Raw genomic sequence first — 24,060 nt, 5'->3', positions numbered from 1 at the left:
GAAACAAGAGAATCAGGAGTTCAGGGTCATCAGTGACATAGTGACCTTGAAGCCAGTCCGAGGTCCATGAGACATTGCCCCACCACATCACAAGAAAGGTAACAAGATGGCGGTGACAATGAGTGTGTCAGTTACAGCGATGGTAATGGCGAGCTAGAACAATGAAAAAAGCAGGGTGAAGTCTTCATATCCAAGAGTTCTCAGCCTCCTCATCCTGGTGGTCAGGAATGGATCCTTAGTTCCTCAGATCCCAAGGAAGTTCTGTGTGTCCCAGGGCTTTTACCTGCAGGGTTGGCTGACACTTGTGCATTCGTGTGTCCTCTTTCAGAAAGTGCAAGTGGTGGTAACTGTTTTGGACTATGACAAGATTGGCAAGAACGACGCCATCGGCAAAGTCTTCGTTGGTTACAACAGCACTGGGGCGGAGCTGCGACACTGGTCAGACATGCTGGCCAACCCCCGGCGACCCATCGCACAGTGGCACACTCTGCAGGTAGAGGAGGAGGTTGATGCCATGCTGGCTGTCAAGAAGTAAAGGGAAAACGAAGCCTTTCTGCATCTGCCCACATAGTGCTCTTTAGCCAGTATCTGTAAATACCTCAGTAATATGGGTCCTTTTGGTTTCCAGCCATGCATTCCTGATACAATCCAGTGGTACTTCAAATCCTGTTTTAATTTGCACAAATTTAAGTGTAGAAAGCCCTTATGCCCTCCATCATACCACTGCCCTCCAAATCTACTCTTCTTTTAAGCAATATGATGTGTAGATAGAGCATGACTGAAATTATGTATTGTATCACACTGTTGTATATACCAGTATGCTAAAGATTTATTTCTAGTTTGTGTATTTGTATGTTGTAAGCGTTTCCTAACCTGTGTATATCTAGATGTTTTTAATAAGATGTTCTATTTTAAACTATGTAAATTGACTGAGATATAGGAGAGCTGATAATATATTATATGGTAAATATAGTATCGTCTGCATTCCAGCAAAAATATCAACTTGAAAGGCACTAGTACAGTTAAACCAACATCTTAAAGGACAACTTAAACCTGAGCTTTCTATTGAATCCTTTGAGTACCAAGATTCGCTCACACAACACCTTTGATGGGCGAACCCAATTTTGTAGAATTCTTTCACAGGCAAATAGCATGACCTGAGCAGCATCTGGGCTGACCTCAAGGAAGCAAAGCCACAAACCAGAATAGCATCTGTCTGTCTGTACCTGCAAAGCCAAAGCCATGGCTTCGCTCTTACAGTCAAGGAAGCAATGAACAGGAGCCAATGCGTTCCTACCACTGCATCTAGCATAGCTTCATGGTGGTGTTCTCTGTGTGTGCGTGTGCAAGCGTGAAAGTGTATGCACGTGTGTATGTGTGGTGCATGCCTTTGTTTGGGGTTAGGGTGGGGGAGGAGGAGCTGAGGGAAGTCAGCGTTTCTGAAATATTGCCTGCCTGTTTAAACAGAAAATTATAGCTCTCCATTGTCACATTTATATAAAACGTGCAACCTGGGAATTCTGATCCGGATTTCACCCCAATATTGATTCCAAAAGGTATGCGCGTGAGACTTTGTAACAAAATATTTTATTATACAAAACCAGATTAGAAGGAATGCAGAATATTTTTAACGCAGCAATCTGTGCTTATTCCACAAAGTGACTTTGTGGTAAACAGACAGTATTGTAACCCCACGAAAAGACGGAATATAACAGTTAGCCATAGTTCTGAATGCACTTCGACGAAGCCAAAACAGACAGCTAGTGATCTTTTTATATGCTCTTTTTACGTGAGTTTTAATTTGTCCTTTAAACAAAGGTGAAACAAAACCAAGAACAAGTTCTCGCAAACTGAAGCAACCTCTTATGTACACTAGATGCTTGACTTAGGAGGAGTTTTTAAATGTTCTCAATGTTATTCTGTAGTAAATGGCACTATTATGAAGCCACTAGTCATTCCATATGAGTCTTAAGGACTGCTCTGTGTAACACTGTGACTGCCCCGTGTGCTTAGACACGTAGTTTCCTCAGTGGATAGCACTCAACTTACTCCGTAGTGATATTGTAACAATACTGCCATTCCCTCTTACTGCACTGCCCAACATGTGTGTAGCACAAACAGTTCTCATTCCTAAGGACCAATTCAGAACTGAACAGCTATGCATAGGACAGAAAGATACATAGACCGGGTGTGGGAGAACACACAGCATTTTGTCAACACTGTGCACTAGTCACATTTGTCCTGCTGCCGGTAGACAGCCACTTCAGGAAGTGAGCCTGCTACCTAACACCGCTTCTAGACTCTTCTCCCACTTGCTATTGTGGCCCGTTTTCACCTCCAGGTCACAGAGAATGGCAACATCCTGAAGGGAGAGACCATCTTCACATCTACCAAAATAAAATGGAGGAATGCTAAGCATGGCCTCGTGCTTGATCTTTAGGAATTAGCTCCGTGTTTTGGACAAAACTCAAGAGAATCCCCAATAGGGCTGGTGGTAGACTTTAAGCACGGGGTCGGCTGCTCCTCCTGCACACACAACACAAAAGCTAACCCCTGGTTGTGATTCTTCCCTCATGAGAGAAGAGGCAAACCCTTTGCCCTTCACTCCCATCACAGCAAACTTTCAGACCTAGAACAGACACACAGGACAAGGAGCAAATCCTTCCCTATGGATGAACAGCACGTTTCCAACATTAAAACCACAGATGATAGGAAACACATACTCATAGGTGAGATTAAACAGCAGTTTAAACAGGAGACTCAAATGAGGGGCTTTCCTATCTAAGGGATCAAGTCCTACCAAAGAGAAGGAACACCTTAAATACCAGACACTGACATTTAATTTCATCATCTCCCGACTTGAGTTGTACACAATGGAACATTTCCGAGGACGCAGCTCCGAGCTGCCGAACTGACATTACTTCCTGCATTACAATGATACTAGCACATTCTCTTGCAACACTGCCAACATGGGATTGTCACCATAGAGTTAGTTGGTACTATATCATTCTCTTGTGAGCCGGTGACTGGACCTGCTTTCTGACCAAGATCCATCCTCTGATAAGCCACATGTACCTTTCTGACAATGCAGTGTGAAGTCTTAGAAGCTGATGCCCTAGAAAGATCCTAGTTGCCTTTGTGTATACTTACTGCCTGCTTGAGTGTTTCTATGTGTGGATTTTCTCTGTGTCTCGTAGAAATGTTGGGGTGTTTTCTTCTGCCATAAGGCTTGTGACCCGCGAGCCAATTCCCTTAGCTGTACTTTCCCTTCATTTTTTGATAAGTGGTTTAAATTCTGTTTCACTTTGTGTAGTGAACCCCATGGTAGTTTTCTGATTGTTGTTAAAAAAAATGACTTAACATATTACATGGACACTCAATAAAAATGTTTTATTTCCTGTTGATCGTTGCTGTCTTTCAACTCTTTTTTTGTCACCGGACTCCTGTGTTCGTAGAGGACACGTTGACTTTGTGGATGGCCAGAAACCTAGGGAACTAAAAGAAAGCTTGTGCTAAATGCCAGCCTCAAAGTCAAGCCTGGGACAACAGAACAGCCACAGGGGAACAGTGCCCGGAGAGCATCTGTCCAATAGCCCTCCTCACCTGTGCTTCTCTGTGCCTGTCCTAACCCCCTGAGCATAGTTTAGAACTTCTCAGTTTGCCTAAAATGTGTGCTTGAGGGATTTCACTTCAATGCTGAGCTAACCCATACTTCCCCAGAATGAAACTCAAATCAAATTGTTTTAAGTCTATCTTTAGGGTAGACTGGATAGTAAAGCCCATGAGTGCTAAAAGGACTAGAAGCAATTGAATGGCTTTCCTGCCTTCCTTCAGCATCAGCATGGTATTCATGTGTACCATTCTTTACCGGATGCTCTCAGACTGATAGATACTGCACTATGATACCTATACTCAAAGGTAAGCCCCTTGGAGGCTGTCTGGCTACCTCAGCATATACAGTGCTCATCGTGAAAGCATGGGGACCTGAGGCCAACAAGATAGACCAATGGCAAAGGCAGTTGCCATAAAGTCTGACAACCTGAGTTTGATCCCTAGATCCCATGTAAAGAAAAAAGCCAGCACGATGTAGTTATTCTCTGACTTAACACAAGTGCAGTGGCGCACACACACATACACACATACACATATATACACACATACACACACACAAAGATACATGCATACATACACACAAATGTACACACACATATACACCATATACATATATACACAATGTATATATTGGTTTTTCTCTATGTAATCCTAGCTATCCTGGAACTTGCTCTATAGACCATGTTGGCCTTGAACTCACAGAGATCCTCCTGCCTCTGCCTCCTGAGTGCTGGGATTAAAGGCATATCAGAACCCATGGAAAAACCCAGCTTTAATGGCAGGGTTTTATAATCCTATAGAGCAGGGGAGACAAAGGCAGACAGCTCCCTGGAACTATCTGGCCAGCAGAGCTAGTCTAATTGTCTAGCCCAAGGCCAGTAAGAATCTGTCTCCAAAACCAAGGTGGGTGGACAGACCTGAGGAATGTTCCTCAAGACTTACCTCTGGCCTTATCACAAATACACAAAAGTAAGCACTTTTGACCCAAGAACTTTCACTTGACCAATGACAGTATATAACTGTGGTCTGTTTATCTTGGTCCCTTTTCGGCACAGAGGGACTATCGTGTAGCTTCTCAGGTGTTGGCTGCTAAGAGTGTGCTTTCTCTCTGCTACTGACAGCCACCCCACCTAAGAGGGAGTAGCCCACACAGCTGATTCAGGAACTCTTAGCTCAGATCCACAACCCAGAGCAATCATTCAGCAATGTGTCCACATTCCACCGCTGATTCAGGAACTCTTAACACCACAGCCTGGAGCGAAGGTTCAGGGTTATGTCCACCACCTTCTGCGGTTGATTGAGGAAGTCCCCAGCCCATAGTGATGGTGGAGAAAACTTTTGCAACTGTTCTGTAGTTCAATGGCTTCCTCTACCAAATTGTCTTTACCCATTTGCAGGTGTGGTTCCTACGAGCTCCTCCTCAGTAAAAAACCCTTTTTCTGTAAGCTCCAGCCAGCAGATTCATACAACATGGTCTTTGATAGGGGAGATCGCAGGAAGTTTCCTAGAGAAACTAAGACAACAAAGAAATCATGAAGGATCTGGCAGGAGTCACCCAAACCAGGGTGTGGGCTTCTGCCAAACTGACGTGTTTGACAAATTCCTCCGTGATAAAACTCTCTGATAGCCAGCTACATCATACTTCCTGTAACCAGCCCCATTAGTCACTCCAAATGAGGATAGAGACCACGCCTGTACAGCTTAAACAGCCTAGGGAAAGACTGTAATCACTGAGCAGTGAGGCAGCATTAGCAAAAGCTTCTAAGTTTAAATTGGGGAAAGAAACTCAAGGAAGGCCAGGTTAGAAACAAGATGCCATCAACATGGTAAGTTCAGCTGCCAGCTTATCGCTAAAGAGGAGGGTGTTTCATGAAAGACTCTCAAAATTAGGTCCAAAACTATTGGATGAATATTTCTTAGTGAATTACCAACCGCGACCATGCTTTTCTCAATCTCTGCTTTCCAAAAAGTTCCGGGGTCTAAAGCAGACACAGGATGCTTCGTAGAAGTATTCGCCAGCAAATGCTCTGGATATTTCAAGAGTACATTTAATATAGGCAACCCACCATATGGGAAGAGCTGAGAAAACAGACAGACGGGCACCCCAGAGATTACAAGGTGCCATCTTTAAAGGTAAAAAGGAAGAAGATTTAGTGTTGATGGCACCCAGGCCTGTCGAGGGTCTAGAACCTTGGGGAAGGTGGTCTGTGCACTCCTTGACACTACCACAAAGGCTGGTTCAGAATAGGGCAGATAACAAAAAAAAAAAAAAAATGGCTCCATGGGAGTCTCTGGGAAGGCTGGATGGCCCTTATCAATGACTGCTTTAGAAGCTGGGAAAGAATTCTGCCTCCTCCCCTACTTCTACCTCAACCATTGGCAGAAACTCATTCCCAATTGGCAAGGGATTCTGGGAAAAATCAACCTTCAAAAGTTAAGACCCAAGTGTACTGCAGAGCACAGGACGGAATGAATGAGAGCAGAAGCCTTGGGTGAGCTGCGAACACGTATCCCTTCTTAAGATGCTTCAGGTGTTCTCTCACAATACTCCAAGATGGATACACAGAGTAATTACCACCTCAATCCGTCATACAGATCCCTTATTCCTCCAGATTCCAATCACGACTGCAGGCCGGATCTCCCTGAAGCACATCTCTGGCACCTATGCCCAGATGTTTTGATTTTTAACAACTCCACACAAACTCTTAATATTAAACAGTCAGCCGTTAACTGTTAACAGTTAACTGAGCTTTAAAAAAAAAAAATCAGGAAAATAATAAGAAATACCATGGTACTACATGTACTAAGGACATTTCCAAGCATACCAGGTAATAATTATTTGGAACCAGCCATAATACAGAACTAATAGTAAAAAGCAATACCTGCTGTTGTGTGAACCTGCTGATGCGTTACATAACCTGGGCATGGCCACACATTACCTGCTTCATTTCTCTTTACCTCCTCACCCCACACCACTAATGTGGGTTCATCCCTCCAGTTCCCACATTCACCTTAAAGAGAGTAGCCTTTTGCCAGCCAAGTGTTTCTCCTGTGCAAAATTCTGCCAAGTCTCCTGCAAAGACTAAAAGCATTCTCCAGAGAATAAATGGAGACTTGCTTCCTTGTCCACTGTCCTCCCTGCCTCTGTCATCTCCTCACTTCCTGTGACTGGGGAGAGTACAGCGCAGTCTAGATACTTGGTAAAATGGTTTGAATGGCAAAAAATGGGGGGAAAATGCAGTTAAAGCTGGCTTAAGGAAATCAGAGTGAAAATGAGAGAGGAAGGAAGAGAGGGAGGGAGGTGGACGAAAAGGAGGGAGGGAGAGAAAGAGAGAGACTGACTCTTGGCTCACTTAACTAGGAAAGTGAGCGTAGAACCATCATGAACAGCTGGATTATAACTCGGGCTCCCACCCCCTTCTTTTCTTCCCTTCCCCCAAAACCCTGGCAGGGGGGCACTTCTTTCATGGTACCATCAAATTCCCATACCTCGTTTGCATATCTGGAACACGTGGCCTGAGAATAAACACCATGGCCAAGGGACACATGTTTTGTTTTGCCAAAATCTAGGTCATAGCTCTAGACCCACAGAGGCTTGGGGGTGGGGTAATGCTAGCTCCTGAGCAGGAAAAAGAAAAATTGATATTAGCAAGAAAGGGAAGGAATGGTTAGGCAAACAAAGCGATAGATTTTCTCCAATCCTGGTATAGAGTTCAGAAGATACTATCTATCTATCTATCTATCCATCCATCTATCTATCCATCTATTTTGAGACCGGGTCTCATTATTCAGCTCTGGCTGTCCTGAAAAATATCACTATGTAGGCCAGGCTGGTCACAAACTCACAGAGACCTGCCTGCCTCTGCTGGGTGTGATGGTACGCACCCATAACCTAGTTTCTAGGGAGACAAAGGAAAGAGAATTGATACAGATTCAAAGCAAGCCTTGCCTACATATCATGTTCCTGGACAGCTAACACCAAAATAGTAAGACTGTCTCCAAAAAGACAAATGTAAAGAACTATAAAAAGTCAGTGATATACTTATTTTTAAAACAAAATCTGAAGTGTTCAACTTACCAAGTGAAGACTTAGGAGCCAGATGCTATGGTGAAAACCTGCTAGCTCAGAGAGGCAGAGAAAGCATCCAGCTGACCTTCCTTCACCACTGACATCCCTGAAGGAAAAGGTCCCTTCGATTTCTCCACACTGTTTTAAATACCCTTCAACTCAAAGACCATCCTTTCTCTTTCCTGGGTTGTCTTATGTACACTCACTGCCAATTGGTTGCGTGTTCTGCCTCCTGACCTACGGCTGACTTTATTTAATCCTGTTTACAGAAAGCTCTTGGGTTAGAGGTGTGTGCTAGGGCTGGACCACACCACAGCAAGGTTTTTCCAGTCTATGATCACAACGTGATCCTGCGACATGTTTCGTTCTTATTCATTACAGATCAATATTTGAATTCTCTCTGATTTGTGTTTTATCATTTGCTTGAGACAAGGAACTGGGTATGTAGCTGATGATGACCACAGACTCATGCCTCCAAATCCAAACTGTGGGCTTACAGGCATAAGCCACAGGCCATTTAACATTCAAGTTCTTTAACAAGACTGGAGGCTGTTCCTAGTGTATAAAGTGAGAACAAGACCACTCAAAGGTGTGGTTGACAGGAAGATTTTTATTGTAGATATGAGGAGAGTACAACCACAGGCATCTGGAAGAGTCCAGAGCAGAAAATGATAAGATAATAGTAGACTAAACTTGGCTAGCAGACTTGGCTTGGCCACGACTGGGGGGCGAGGGCACTCAAAGAGAGCACCAAAAGGGCACATAGTATAATTTCAGGTTTATATAGGAATGAGAAGCTGAGGGGCAGGGAAGCCCATAATCTAGGGAAGTTTAGGGTAGGGAGTACAGAGAGAAGAGCTGCAGCTAAGTCAATTGCATGCTGTAACAGCCTAGAGGCCAGCACACACTTCAGTATGCTAATAGTCACCACTTGAACCTCACACCTAATTGTTAATTCTCTTACAAGCCCCTCTCCCTTCCTCTCCATCTCTTTTCCCCCTCCCCAGCCCTCTCTCCCTCCCTCCCTTCCCCCTACCCTCTTTCTCTCCCCCTTCTTCCTCTCCCTCTTTCTCATTCTCCCATCCCCCTCCCCTCCTTCTCTACCTCCCTCTCCCCTCCTTCTTCCCCTCCCCCTTCCCTCCTCCCCCTCCCCCCTCCTCTCTCTCCCCACTCTCCCCACTCTCCTCACTCTTCCCCCTCTCCCCATACCCCATTCATTTCCTTCCTACTTCACAGGTCTCTGAGAATGCCATGTGCTACCTCTTGTCCACCCTTTCACTGCCACCTCCTTGCCACCTGAGGTTTCTTGATCAAAATCCCACAGGTCAGTGAGTGGGACAGGAAGGGATCAGTACAATTGCTGGTGGCTCTCCAGCAACCCTAGGGAAGACAGAAAGAGTTATTTATAAACATACTGTAGTGTCACTCTGTAAGACTTCAACCTCCAGCCTCTGGATCCATTCAGTAATGCTGTGCCCTATTCACAAAGGCCTCTGTCCCTTAGGCAAACAGCCATATTCTCCAGAGTGACAGTGCCTGGAAAGTGGCCCATTGTCCTCGGCTGAGTTACAGAACAGTTTACTTTGGAGAGAGCATACTTTGGTGGGTCATGCGTCACCAGCAAGGGTTCAGCAAGAAAGTACGTTTTACAAAATGGACTGGAAGATCACCCCAGTTTCCTGTCTCTCTCAGGCACAGTTGCTTCCTTTTCTTTCATCTCCTGGAAAATATTTGCTCCTGGGCTTTTCCCATACAGAAACGGAACTCGGGCTCTTCAAGTGAGGCGGAGAGTTACGGGTGGAGTGACTCATTAACCTTTATTCTGCCTCTGTTCCCAGAGATCACAGATGATAAACAGCGGCTGGGCAGGGAATTGGGGCAAGGAGGAGGTCATTAGGGCCTCTCTTCCCTTCCATCTGCATGAACACTTGAACTGTGGACTCAGCCAGACCTGCATCTATTTGTTGTGTTGTCTTTAGGTAACAATCTGCCATCTCTGTTCATTTACTCCCTGCTGGGGAATCTTGAAAATACGTGTGTCAGCCCTGATTATACATTAAGTGGCACAACACACACACACACACACACACACACACACACACACTCTCTCTCTCTCTCTCTCTCTCTCTCTCTCTCTCTCTCTCTCTCTCTCTCTCACCATTCATATATTGAAGTCTCAGTGCCTTAGAGAGTAACTATTCTTGGGGCCTTCACAGAGGTGAATAAGTTCAGGTGAGGCCCTGAGGGTGGGCCCTGATCGTTCCTGACTGGCATTTTTTTAAGAAGCGATAATCCTGAAATGCAAAAACATACCAAAGATACACACGCACAGAGGGTGACCCTGAGACCAGCAGCCAAAGAAACCATATGCAGGGACAGAGACTACAATGCTCTCCCCTGAAAGCATTGATCCTGAGCTTCAGGCCTCAGGTACTATATACGGCACACATTTCTGTCCTTTAAGTCCCTCATGGTGTGGGATTCTGTTCTGGCCAACTAAAACAGAGCCTGGGACAGATTTCACAACTCCTTATCCTCTGTTGAAACAGCCTCTGAGCCTGGCAGATCTCTGCTGCCCTTGAAAGCACAGGCTACTCTTTTTCCAAGTCTTCAGAGTCAGATAGCATCCTTTGTGTCCCCTCCTTCTCCCACTCTGGTTGGAGAGCACCTCCCTCCAGTCCTGTTTACCCTTCCAGCCTGTATCTGTCCCATGCAGGTTATCCCTGCTCCACAAAGAGTCCAGACTCTGGGAATGGGGGTGGGATATTTTTCAGACACACTAAGCAAGGTTCTTCACAGGAACAGAGCCAGCAAGTGTGGTGTGGTGTGGTGTGGTGTGGTGTGGTGTGGTGTGGTGTGGTGTGGTGTGGTGTGGTGTGGTGTGTGTGTCCACATATATACTTCCTGTAGGTACTGGTTCTCAACCTTCCTGGTGTTATGACCCTTAAATATAGTTCCTCATGTTGTGGCGACCCCACCCCAACCATAACTTTATTTTCATTGCTACTTCATAACTGTAATTTTGCTACTGAGTGGTGTCTCAGCTCCTAAGACCATTGGAAATATGGTTGAGAACTGATGCTCAAGTATAAAAGTAATAAAAGCTTGGAGTGTTCAGGATAGGAAGAGGCCAGTAGGCAGGCTAGAGACTTTACAAAGAGCTGCACGTTGAGATCCTCCCAGGTCAAGGAAGGTACACTTTGCTTAGAATGCCCTGATCTAAGTGTTAATCCCACCCTGAAATGACTTCATACACAAAGCAGTAGATATATATAAGGTAATAGGAGTTCTCTTTGCTGTAATACTTTAGTTAGCGTCAGGTGTCAACTTGCCACACCAGGGAAGACTGAACCTCAACCGAGAAAGTGCTTCCTTCAGATAACCTGTGGCCATGTCCCTAGAGCATTTAATTAATTGCTAATTGATTTCAGAGGGTCCATTTCCCTATGGGCAGTGCCATCCTGGTCAGGTGAACCTGGGCTTTATAAGAAAAATGGCTGACTGGAAGATCACTAGGAGTACATTGGCTACCCCTAAGCTTGTTGTGACAAAAGAAATTTGCTACCTAGAATGACATTTAAAAAGAAATTTCACTTACTAAAGGGATAGGACAGTAGTGGCAAGATCAAGGGGGTGTGTATGTATGTCTATCTGTGTGTGTGTGTGTGTGTGTGTGTGTGTGTGTATGATTAACATGTGTATATGCATATGTAACCAGACATAGATGTGTGTGTAAATGTATGTACTTGCATATATATGTGTAAGTATATGAATATGTATGTTGCTTTTGTGTGTAAATAATTGTGTGCATTTCTGTATGTGATTCTTCCATAAGCAATCCAAAAAAAAGAAAAATGACTGACAAGCCAGAGGAGCATGGTTCTCCATGGTTTCGACCTCTGTTCCTTGTAGTTCCTACCTGATGTCCCTTGGTGATGGATTGTGACCTAGGAGTGGTGGAATGAAATAGACCCTTTCCTCCCTGTTCCTTTGGTCATCATCATAGCAAAAAACAAACAAACAAACAAAAAAACAACCAACTAGGACAATTGCACATGAGGGGGAGGGGCTATAGTCAAGAGTATTATTTAATATTTCTCAAATCTGTACTCCATATTGTAGAATGGAGTCTGCACATGCGTGTTAGTCAATAGGGTAGCACCTATACATTGTCAATATTTGTTGTGAGTTAAGCCCTCTCCAAACCAGATGCTCTGGAGGAGTATGAGATGACATGGGCAGACAGTAACTAAACTTAGTGTCTCAGCACTTCACTAAGCACCTAGCTCAGAAATCCAGACTGGAGGAGATAATGAGAGTGGAATCCACACACTGGAGGAGATAATGAGAGTGGTACAGATATCACAAACATGGCTCACCACCTAGCGGAGGGGTAAGACTGAGCTCCAGAGTGACAGATTGCTTTTGTTCTACACACACAGAAACACACACAAATACACACAGACACACACACATGGACACATACACACAAATTCACACAGACACACACACATGGACACATACAAATTCACACAGACACACACAGAGACATACACAAACACACACACAGACATACACATACATGGACACACAAATATAAAAACACACAAATACACACAGACACACATACATGGACACACATATACAAATACACACACAAACACACACACAGACATACACATACATAGACACACAAAGACACACACACAAGCACACATAATACACACACTTATACACAGACATACACAACACACACAAACACACAAAGATATATACACAAACACACACAGAGACATACACGGACACATACAGACACACACACATACACACACTTACACACACAGAGACATACACATACACAGACATACACATACACACACAAGCACACACAACACACACACTTACACACAGACATATACAACACACACAAAGATATATACACAAACACACACAGAGACATACACATACACGGACACATATACACACAGACACAAGCACACACAACACACACACTTACACACAGACACATACAACACACAAGCACACACAACACACACACTTACACACAGACACATACAACACACACACACACACAAAGATATATACACAAACACATAGACACACACAAGCACTTCTCCCATATAATCTTCTGGCTGGAGAAGATGTGTCAGGCACTTTTGAGGGTGTTAACCCACTGCCTTCTTACTGCCGGGTCTCAGAATGAAGCACAATTTGAAAGATTCGATTCCCACCACTGCTCGTTGGCAATGACGGGCATTATGAATTCTAGCTCTCTGGTTGCAATACCACCAACACCGACATGTAAACAAGATGATGGATATAATAATTAGCTGAATTTAATCATCCGACATTGTTTGCACATATCAAGCCATCATACTGTATCCATGAGCGTATGCCATCATGAGATGTGAATTTAAAATAATAACGGGCTGGAGGTGTGCACAGCGGTGCCGGGCTTACGAGCCTGCATGAAGTTCTCCAGAACCACAAAAACAGTAATAATGTCAATGCAAAATGTAAATGTTATATTAATAGACTCACTCATAGTAGTAATTTGCCAAATATCTGGTCACTGTGGTTCAGATAGATGACAGATAAAACCAAGGCCTCACAGGTTTCTACTAACATGGCTTACCATGTCCTCAATGAACCAGGGAGAACTGCAAAGTCTGATGCAGCAGTCACTGCCCAGAGGGTGCTGATAGCCTCTGAAATGGGGCAAGACCAAGTGGAAAGATAAGGAAAAATACACTACAGAATGGTGTACTTAAGATGTAGACTCTGGCCGGGCAGTGGTAGCACACACCTTTAATCTCAGCCCTATCCTTCTGTGGATGTTGTAGGAAAACCAGAACCAGGGATTCATTGTGCTTCTAAATTATCACCTTCAGATGAAACTAGTATAAAATTATTCATGTCATGGGTGTTTTGTTGGTTTGTTGAGACAAGAGTTTCTCTGTGTAGCCCTGATTGTCCTGGAACTTGCTCTGTAGACCAGGCTGGCCTCAAATTCAGAGAGATCCACCTGCCTCTGCCAGCATTAAAGGAATGCATCACCACCGCCCCACTCCATTCAGGTAATCTTAAATGCATGTGACTCATATTCCAATGACTTTGGACAACATTAAGGTCGGTCATGAACATGCTGAATAAGATAAGTGACATTATTAATCTCACCTTCTGGAACATGTTTATGTGACTAATAAACACCTTGGATGACAGCTGCCTCTCGTGTCATTTTTACTTGCCTGTGATCCTTGGATGTGCCAAATGTGTTCCTTCTTTGGGACTTTGCCCCTGATGTTTCTTTTACTCTAATACAGCTGTCCAGAGAGCTGCACTTATCTTTTCTTTATTCCATTTTGGCTAAATACCAGATTATCAGCACATAATTCCCTCCTCTCTCCCCCATCCCACTTTTCTCCATCTGACTATGACGTGCTACTATTGTGTTGCTTCTTCTCTATCTTTCCAAGGGTGAGCAGGGGTATGTACCCATGTGGACTGAAACTTTCATCTAACTTATACGATACAGTAATCCCAACATTTAGAACCCTTCTTGGCAGCTGCAGGTACAGTGGGCATTCAATAAATACTGGGTGACTTAGTTAGGGTTTCTATATCGCTTTGAAGAAGACACCATGACCACAGCAGCTCTGAGAAAGAAAAAGACTTCACTGACACGAGTTTAACAGTTTCAGAGGTTTAGTCCATTACCATCAAGGCAGGGAGACGTGGTGCTGGAGAAGGAGCTGAGGGTTCTGCATCTTCACCTGCAGGCATCAGAAGTAGACTGTGTGCCACAGTGGGTGTGGCTTGAGCATAGGAGTCCTTAAAGCCTGCCCCCCACGGGATACACTTCCACCAGTAAGGCCACACCTACTCCAGTAAGGCCACACCTCCTAATAGTGGTACTCCCTATGGGGGCCATTTTTACTCAAACCACTACACTGGACAAGAAGTCATAAATGAGTTCACTTAGAAAGGATTCAGCATATTATGCCAGCTAATTAAGAATAAGAGAGATAATTGTATATCTGATGTGTGTGTGTGGGGGGGGGGTCCTTCCTTTATTTCTTGCCCTTTCTCAGAGCTGCAGGATTTCTTTTTGGCAGGACTTACAAGGCAGTTTTCAAGGTTTATCAACCCCATTAGCCAATTTCCAGACCAGGCTCCTTAGCCATCAAAGAACCAGTGGCTTCAAATCCTGGTTGCCCTTTTGCCACTCAAAAATCTGTTTTTCTTCCAAGGATATTTGTTTAAAATCTACTCTCTCAAGCCGGCAGAAGAAAAATGCCGATAATTGTTATTCCAATAAGTGCAAAGGCAGCAAATATGACCAATTTTTCTCAGTTCATTTAACCCCTAATCAACTGTCAAGTAAAACATCCTTCCCAGCTGACAGCTCGAGTTAGCAAAGCATGGGCCGCCTCGCTCTGAACTCCTGCCACACTGCAAGTGTGCCTCAGAGAGAAGGTAACTGCTGATCACTGCACAGGAGAACGGGGACTTTCTATCCCCCTGTGCAGCTGTGTGTCCTTCCTTGCTGATTCCTTGGGAGCCATTGGCTTCGACTTTCAAATCGTATTCTCTTCTTTATATTTTTTTTTAGTAATTTTTGTTTTTTTTTTATGTGTTATTGGTGTTTTGCCTGAATGTATGTCTGTGTGAGGATGTCAGATTTTGGAATTCCAGACAGTTGTAAACTATCATGTCGGTGCTGGGAATTGAACCTAGGTCCTCTGGAATAGGAGTCAGTGTCCTTGCCTGCTGGATGTCATTTGTATATTCATTCTCTCTCTTCCCCCCCCCCTCTGTATATGAATACACTGTTGCTGTCTTCGGACACACCAGAAGAGGGCATCAGACCCCATTACAGATGGTTGTGAGCCACCATGTGGTTGCTGGGATTTGAACTCAGGACCTTTAGAAGAGCAGCCGGTGCTCTTAACTGCTGAGCCATCTCTCCAGCCTGTATATTCTCTTCTTAACCATAAAGGAATCTGATATTTCAGGCATCAATCTTCTTTTGCTTTCTTTTTCTCAAAATGATACTGTTTTCTTCTATTCTATGAAGGATCATTGTGTTTTCAAACCACCAAGAGCCTACATTTTTTTTTCTAGAAAATAATGGGGTAATATCTATATTATTGTCCAATTGCTGCTTACGGGACTCTTAAACACACAGGGAAGTGAAGAGAACTGGATCACAGAGAAATTAGATGTATGACCACTAGGAAATGGGAAGGAATATTCTAACTCATAAATTAAAGCAAGCCTGACATTTTCCCTGGCGAATATGGAAAGTTATATAGGTGCCGGAGAAATGGCTTAGCAGCTAAGAGTGCTTGCTGAGAACTGAGGCTAGCGCCCACAGCTGGTTGCTCACCATCGCCTATAAATCCAGTTCCAGGAGGTTTGAAAGACTCTTCTAGTTTCCTTGAGCATCTACATCTATGCCACACAGCCCCCCCAAACACATAAAAACACATAAGGAAACATAATACACAGGCTGGAGAGATGGCTCCGTGGTTAGGAGCACTGACTGCTCTTCCAGAGGTCCTGAGTTCAATTCCCAGCAACCACATGGTGGCTCACAACCATCTGTAATGAGATCTGATGCCCTCTTTCTTGTGTATCTGAAGACAGCTACAGTGTACTTATATATAATAAATAAATCTTTTTTAAAAAAAACAAAGGAAAACATAATATTCCAACAAAATATTGGCACAATTAAAAAAATAAGAGCATCAAAGCATGAGACATTAAAAATATCTATGCTAATACCTTTGAGTTCATTTTATGTGGACAGCTAGTGCTGAGCATGGCACCTGCCCTTAGGTGTGGTTTAGATACCCAGTGAGACTCCAATGAAGAAAACTAATTTTTCTTTGCAAGTAGTTGTGAAGTAGAGATAGGTTCTTGGTTAGGAATGGGATCTCCTGTCCACTCCCTCCCCTCAACACTGGGCCCATCTGGCTTGAACATGTGCAGGCCTTGGTGGCCTACTGCCACAGTCTCTGTGAATTCACTGGGTGGCTTTTGAAAGACAGATTAACACTTATTGAAAAGAGCTCACCTCTCGAGGGTAGTGGTTACCAGTTACCGTTACCTCCTGCCTTTCAAATGTAAGGTTGTGACCAACCTCCTGGGCCATGTGTGACTAAGCCCAAGAACAGGGTGCCAATTTACTGAGGATGACAAGAAGGAAAGCCTAGGGGGCTTAGAAACCTCCCTGGGTACTTAGCCCAACCTGGGACCTTCTCTTACAATTTTTAGCCTATATTAGTCATTGGTGTGATACTTAGAGCATTTTTTTTTTTACAGACTTAATTCACTTTATTTTTCTTGTATAAAAATCCTTACGTGGTAGCCACAGCTGGAGCCTGGGTCCTCAGAACAGAGACTGGTGTGGGTTTTCACAAGATGATCTGTGAATTCCTGAGAAGGAGACTTGGTGAACTCAGTCTCTTTCCAGAGGTCAGGGGGTCCAGTATCTGTAGGTCTTGGAGATGGCATCAAAAGGTGGCCTTGGCAAAGCTGCCCAGGTTGGCAATGCAGCCCTTAGTTGGTTTATTGCCGGCCATTATCAGTAGCTTCTTGGGCACAGGAACAGAAACAAGGTCAGTGCCTGCGGGGCAGGGATGAGTCGCACCAACACAGAGCCACAGCGGCCTGCCACCTTGCATGAGCAGTGTGGGGCTGGCCCTTCCATATAACCATTCCTGGCCCCCGAGGATGCAGAGTATGTCAGTACCTGATGTTTCCAAACTACTGTCAGTCACTCCAGGTTGTCACAGCCTAGTCCTACTTAAAAATAAACAAACACAATAAACTGAATTCCGAAGATGTCAAAGGATGTACTTCCTCCTACTGGTTTTAAAATTTGTTGCCAGATTTCCCAAACTCCTCTCTGTGTTGGACATTCAGCTATTCTTAGCAACACATAGTAATACATTTCCATTCTTGGTCTTTTCTTTTCCTTGGGTGGAGGGGGGTGAAGGATAAAATCCTAGGTTATAGTTTAAATTGTTTTAATTTAGTTTTTCTCTACTACATATTGAAATTGTAAAATAAAGGAAAGAGAAGATACTGTTTCACTCAGATCCATCCAGGGCACATTGTGTTTTGGTGCCTTTTTAACCTTTTCTCTTCCTACTAAAGTTATTTTTGATAAGGTATTTGTCTGCAGCTGACTACGTTTCAGATATACATACAGGAAAAAGCGATACCTTGTCCAAACTGGGCAGATTTTTTTTTCTTTTCCTTTCAGCTTTCCTTGTATTGATAGTCAACATTGGTCATGGATAGCCATTTGCCTCAACTTTCAAATTGTATTCTCTTCTTTATTTTTTCGTAATTTTGTTTACTTTTCTTTAAATAAGTGCCAGCCCAGGTAATGCATTGACTTTATTATGTATTTAAAGAATAAGTTTACGTAAAGAGGTTTCTTGGGCTTCTATGTGAACAGGAAGAAGGGGCTACTATACCAATGTCGGCTTAACTAACCACTACCTACCCCAGCACCCCGGCATCTGGGCACCCCAGAACCCCAGCACCCAGACATTTGTTCTGGCCTCCTCAGATCCCTGAGACATTTTCTATTCAAGCATCCTTCCTTTTCCGTGTGTGTTTCAGCCTTATCTACATGTTCTCCCACATCTTCTCTGCAGACAGCCCCTGAAAACGGAGTGCAGTAAGGGCTCCTAGACCCATCTCCTCCTCAGCACTGTCTAGATTCAGATCCTTATGAGTACATAGAGATTTTGATAAAAAGAATTAACGAAGCCGGACAGTGGTGGCGCATGCCTTTAATCCCGGCACTCAGGAGGAAGTGGGAGGCAGATCTCTTGAGTTCGAGGCCAGCCTGGTCTACAAAGCAATTTCTAGGATATCCGGGGCTAGACAAAGAAACCCTGCCTTTGAAAAAGCAAACAAAGAAATTGAAGAAGACCTCAGAAGATGGAAAGATCTCCCATGCTCATGGATTGGCAGGATTAATATAGTAAAAATGGCCATTTTACCAAAAGCAATCTACAGATTCAATGCAATCCCCATCAAAATACCAATCCAATTCTTCAAAGAGTTAGACAGAACAATTTGCAAATTCATCTGGAATAACAAAAAACCCAGGATAGCTAAAGCTATCCTCAACAATAAAAGGACTTCAGGGGGAATCACTATCCCTGAACTCAAGCAGTATTACAGAGCAATAGTGATAAAAACTGCATGGTATTGGTACAGAGACAGACAGATAGACCAATGGAATAGAATTGAAGACCCAGAAATGAACCCACACACCTATGGTCACTTGATTTTTGACAAAGGAGCCAAAACCATCCAATGGAAAAAAGATAGCATTTTCAGCAAATGGTGCTGGTTCAACTGGAGGGCAACATGTAGAAGAATGCAGATCGATCCATCCTTATCACCCTGTACAAAGCTTAAGTCCAAGTGGATCAAGGACCTCCACATCAAACCAGACACACTCAAACTAATAGAAGAAAAACTAGGGAAACATCTGGAACACACATGGGCACTGGAAAAAATTTCCTGAACAAAACACCAATGGCTTATGCTCTAAGATCAAGAATCGACAAATGGGATCTCATAAAACTGCAAAGCTTCTGTAAGGCAAAGGACACTGTGGTTAGGACAAAACGGCAACCAACAGATTGGGAAAAGATCTTTACCAATCCTATAACAGATAGAGGCCTTATATCCAAAATATACAAAGAACTCAAGAAGTTAGACCGCAGGGAAACAAATAACCCTATTAAAAAATGGGGTTCAGAGCTAAACAAAGAATTCACAGCTGAGGAATGCCGAATGGCTGAGAAACACCTAAAGAAATGTTCAACATCTTTAGTCATAAGGGAAATGCAAATCAAAACAACCCTGAGATTTCACCTCACACCAGTGCGATTGGCTAAGATCAAAAACTCAGGTGACAACAGATGCTGGCGAGGATGTGGAGAAAGAGGAACACTCCTCCATTGTTGGTGGGATTGCAGACTGGTAAAACCATTCTGGAAATCAGTCTGGAGGTTCCTCAGAAAATTGGACATTGAACTGCCTGAGGATCCAGCTATACCTCTCTTGGGCATATACCCAAAAGATGCCTCAACATATAAAAGAGACACGTGCTCCACTATGTTCATCGCAGCCTTATTTATAATAGCCAGAAAATGGAAAGAACCCAGATGCCCTTCAACAGAGGAATGGATACAGAAAATGTGGTACATCTACACAATGGAATATTACTCAGCTATCAAAAACAACGAGTTTATGAAATTCGTAGGCAAATGGTTGGAACTGGAAAATATCATCCTGAGTGAGCTAACCCAATCACAGAAAGACATACATGGTATGCACTCATTGATAAGTGGCTATTAGCCCAAATGCTTGAATTACCCTAGATCCCTAGAACAAACGAAACTCAAGACGGATGATCAAAATGTGAATGCTTCACTCCTTCTTTAAATGAGGAAAAAGAATATCCTTGGCAGGGAAGGGAGAGGCAAAGATTAAAACAGAGACTGAAGGAACACCCATTCAGAGCCTGCCCCACATGTGGCCCATACATATACAGCCACCCAATTAGACAAGATGGATGAAGCAAAGAAGTGCAGGCTGACAGGAACCAGATGTAGATCTCTCCTGAGAGACACAGCCAGAATACAGCAAATACAGAGGCGAATGCCAGCAGCAAACCACTGAACTGAGAATAGGACCCCCGTTGAAGGAATCAGAGAAAGAACTGGAAGAGCTTGAAGGGGCTCGAGACCCCATATGTACAACAATGCCAAGCAACCAGAGCTTCCAGGGACTAAGCCACTACCTAAAGACTATACATGGACTGACCCTGGACTCTGACCTCATAGGTAGCAATGAATATCCTAGTAAGAGCACCAGTGGAAGGGGAAGCCCTGGGTCCTGCTAAGACTGAACCCCCAGTGAACTAGACTATGGGGGGAGGGCGGCAATGGGGGGAGGGTTGGGAGGGGAACACCCATAAGGAAGGGGAGGGGGGAGGGGGATGTTTGCCCGGAAACCGGGAAAGGGAATAACACTCGAAATGTATATAAGAAATACTCAAGTTAATAAAAAAAAAAAGCAAACAAAAATTAATTAACTAATTAGATTAAATTTTTTAAATTAGATTAAATTTTTTAATTAAATTTAAAGAGGTGGGCCACAATAATAAATTTTGAATAACGGTGAAGTCAGAGGCTAATAAGGCTAGCTCCTTAAGCAAAAAGGAACGCCTGGATGCGGAAGGTCCAGAGAGCTCTAATGATTTTGCTGCTGAGCAAACCATTTTTGAAATGTTTTCATCTATTCAACCAGAATTCATAAAAATGTATCCTAAGGATAGTTTTCAACTCGAGTTTCTGGACAAAGTTAAGAATTTCTCTTGCTGAGCTGTAAGATAAAATACTGCTTGCAGCTGCTTAAACTGGAGGTCTTTTTATACTGGTTTTAAAAACAGCTCTCCCCACCCCCCATGCTATGCCACAAAAGTCAGCCCTGCAGCTAAATAAGTTAGGAACTGTGTCACCTTTTTTTTTCCCCCCCTCTTTGAAGATTTTAGAAAGGCCCCTGCTGTTTAACTATGCTTAACCTAAATTTCCTAACTCAGAAATCTTTTTAAAATATCTATATTTTATAAAATACACAATGAAGAATCTTATTTGAAACCCATCCGGGCCATCCCTGTGCGATTTTAAATTGCTTTTTAGTGTGTTTGTGATTAGACATGCGGATCTCAGATGTCCCTGTTTTGAGGATCAGCTGACGTACCCTGCACTGTACATCACACATTCTAAAATACCATCTTCCCTTCTGCCTTTGTAAGCAAAGCAGCCCACTTTAGTTCAAGGCCGCAATTGCCTAGTCAGCTGGAAACATCCATTTAACTCAGATCTCACTGTGGACGAGTACCCAAGCTACCCATCTAACTCAGATCTCGAGTACCCAAGCTTGACGAATATCCAAGCTTCAGCATATGTGGCCTACACAAAAATAACTGGGCTATAAAACACAGGGAAGGCATTTTAAGCTCTAGCTGTACTTGGGCATCCACTTGGCTGTTTGCGGCCTTTTATCTGGCCTGGAACACAATCCTAAATGCCCCTGGGGGGGCGGGGGGCTACCAGCAAGAGACTGAAAACCACAGTCCAAAGACAGAAAGAGTAGAAATTCACAAGTAGCTTGGGACAGTGGCAGCCTTTCTGGGTGGCCCAGATCTTCCCAAAGTTCTTTGTTTGAGGAAAGCAAGCTTCTCCCTTACTTCTTCCATTGTCAACTTTCCTTTTGAATATTTTAATATATTTTGACACTGCATTTCACATGCCCTAGGCTAGTCTCGAACTATGTAGCAGAGGATGATCTCTAGCTTGCTCCCGAGGTTCTTACAGAGATAATGAACACAGACCACCACAGCCAAACTTCCCTTTTACTTTTAACCAAGCACGTCCCTCAGCAAGAATCCCATTTGTAATAGCATTTCACACAATGTTTAACTTGCAATAAGAGGATCACTTCAATTTTTAAAACTGATTTTTTAAAATATTTTTTAAATTTTATGAGTACAGATATTTTATGTGTATGCATGTGACGTGTGTGGATGGATGCCTGGTTAAATATTACATACACTCCAGGTACTAGAGGAGGCCAGAAGAGGGCTTCAGATCTGATTTAAAGCTATGATGTGGGTGCTGGGATGGAAACCTCTAGAAGAGCATGCAGTGGTGCTATTAACCACTGAGCCATTCCTCCAGGCCCCTGTCACCACTCAACCATCTTATTCTTTTATGATCTGCGAATCAACAAAAATGCATGTACCCAGAAATCTCGGAAGTGTCATGCTGCGTTTTTTTAGAACACTAATTTGAACTAAATGTACAAATCTGCAGTGATTTGTCTAAACCTAAATACTAATTGGGGTTCCTAAAAACTGTTCACTTTGTTTTTTTAACAGTTGCTTCCTGCAAATTGTGTGGTAGTAAACGTTGCATATAAGTTACATAAATAAAAGCAATTTGGGGGAGTGAGAAGTTTAGTCACCCTTTGTTTTAAAAAAACGAAAAACCAAAACTGTAACTTCATTCAAACACCATAATCTTGGATAGAAAGCCAGGACCCGGATCAATAACTTTAAGTTCTACTCTGATCTCTTTGCTTGAGGGGGGAAAAAATCCAACTTTCTCCTTCTTCCTAATATAACCAGCCCAGGGAATACTGAGAAAGGCATAACCCTTCCCCACACAGCAAAATGAAGGAAGATGTAACTCACTGCGTACTATCATCTTAAAGGTACTGTTTTAGTTCCTCTTCTTCAGACAGAGGTTGCTGACTGGGAAGGGAGAGGAGTTGAGCTCTCTGACTAGGCGGGACAGCCTCTATCACCCTCTATCATGGGAGGGTGGATAACCCAGACCGCTCTCAAGAGTCTATTGAAGACGGCTGCCTTGCTGTCATTACAAATTGACCTGCAATTTTCAAAGGTAACTGGGGAGTTGAAATTTCCAGCTGAGGAAAAAAATGATGAGAGAGACTCCAGGCTCATCTAGAAGTTTCACCTGATTGAAAATGAGCCAAAAAAAAGAAGAAAAAAAAGAAAGAAAGAAAGGTAGGTAGATAGATAAATAGATAGATAGATACATAGATAGATAGATAGATAGATAGATAGATAGATAGATAGATAGATAGATAGATAGATAAAGCTCAATTCTGGAAGTCTCCATGAGATTATTTCTTCGTAATTACCAATGGAATCTTGTTGAATTGCACAACAGTGCCAGTTAAAAACCTTCTAAATAATGTGCCACGGGGAGAACACTATCAAAGGGTAATACGTGAGATAAATTAGGAAAGCACGTCATAGCTTTGCATGAAAAAAAAAATCTCCTTCAGGGTAGTACATGCCTAAAATAGAGCCAGAGCAATTCCCAGGGTTATCAGCCTTTGTGTAATTGTGACTAATTAGCACAACAGACCATCTGAAGACACCAAATGTATAACTTTGAAAGAATTGCCACAAAATAGAAAATACAAATATAAGAGAAAAAAAAAGAATTCTGCATCCAAGTAACAGCCAAGGGGGGCTTCAGCATCCTAAAGGCTTAAACAAAGCAGGGTAGTTTAAGTTTCGTAAAACAGGCAAAACCAGGCTTAAGTCTCTGCCCTATCCATGCTATCTTTGAGGTCTAACCATGTTTTTACATAACCTACCTATGCCTGTTTCCTCAGTGGATTGAATGGCCTCTATAGCTCAAGGTTGTTTGAAAAGATTAAAGGCAATAGTATATGCTTATTTACATATGCACACGCGTGCGCACGCACACACACACACA

General features: G+C 43.2%; 1 protein-coding gene and 1 long non-coding RNA gene across 5 annotated transcripts in view; one reads left to right on the top strand and one right to left on the bottom strand.

Moving 5' to 3' along the window:
* Syt1 (synaptotagmin 1) overlaps window positions 1-3,402 on the top strand; it is a 547,682-nt gene extending 544,280 nt beyond the window's left edge. For 3 of the 4 annotated variants that reach the window (XM_087555884.1, XM_087555882.1, XM_087555883.1), the window contains one exon: window positions 329-3,402. In XM_087555884.1, the coding sequence (XP_087412010.1) occupies window positions 329-535 (207 nt within the window). In that variant the 3' untranslated portion in view covers window positions 536-3,402. 4 annotated transcript variants of the gene reach the window in all.
* LOC120093799 (uncharacterized) lies at window positions 1,618-7,908 on the bottom strand. Its single transcript, XR_015625312.1, has 2 exons — window positions 7,691-7,908; window positions 1,618-5,125 (listed from the first exon to the last, which is right to left on the bottom strand). It is a non-coding gene; the product is annotated as an uncharacterized LOC120093799 (long non-coding RNA).
* Between the last annotated feature and the right edge of the window lie 16,152 nt (window positions 7,909-24,060).

Source organism: Rattus norvegicus, chromosome 7 (genome assembly GCF_021556685.1).
Source record: "Rattus norvegicus strain SHRSP/BbbUtx chromosome 7, alternate assembly SHRSP_T2T, whole genome shotgun sequence".
NCBI lineage: Eukaryota > Metazoa > Chordata > Mammalia > Rodentia > Muridae > Rattus > Rattus norvegicus.
Note: the sequence above shows the minus strand (reverse complement) of the source record. Positions and strands in the feature narration are given on the sequence as shown.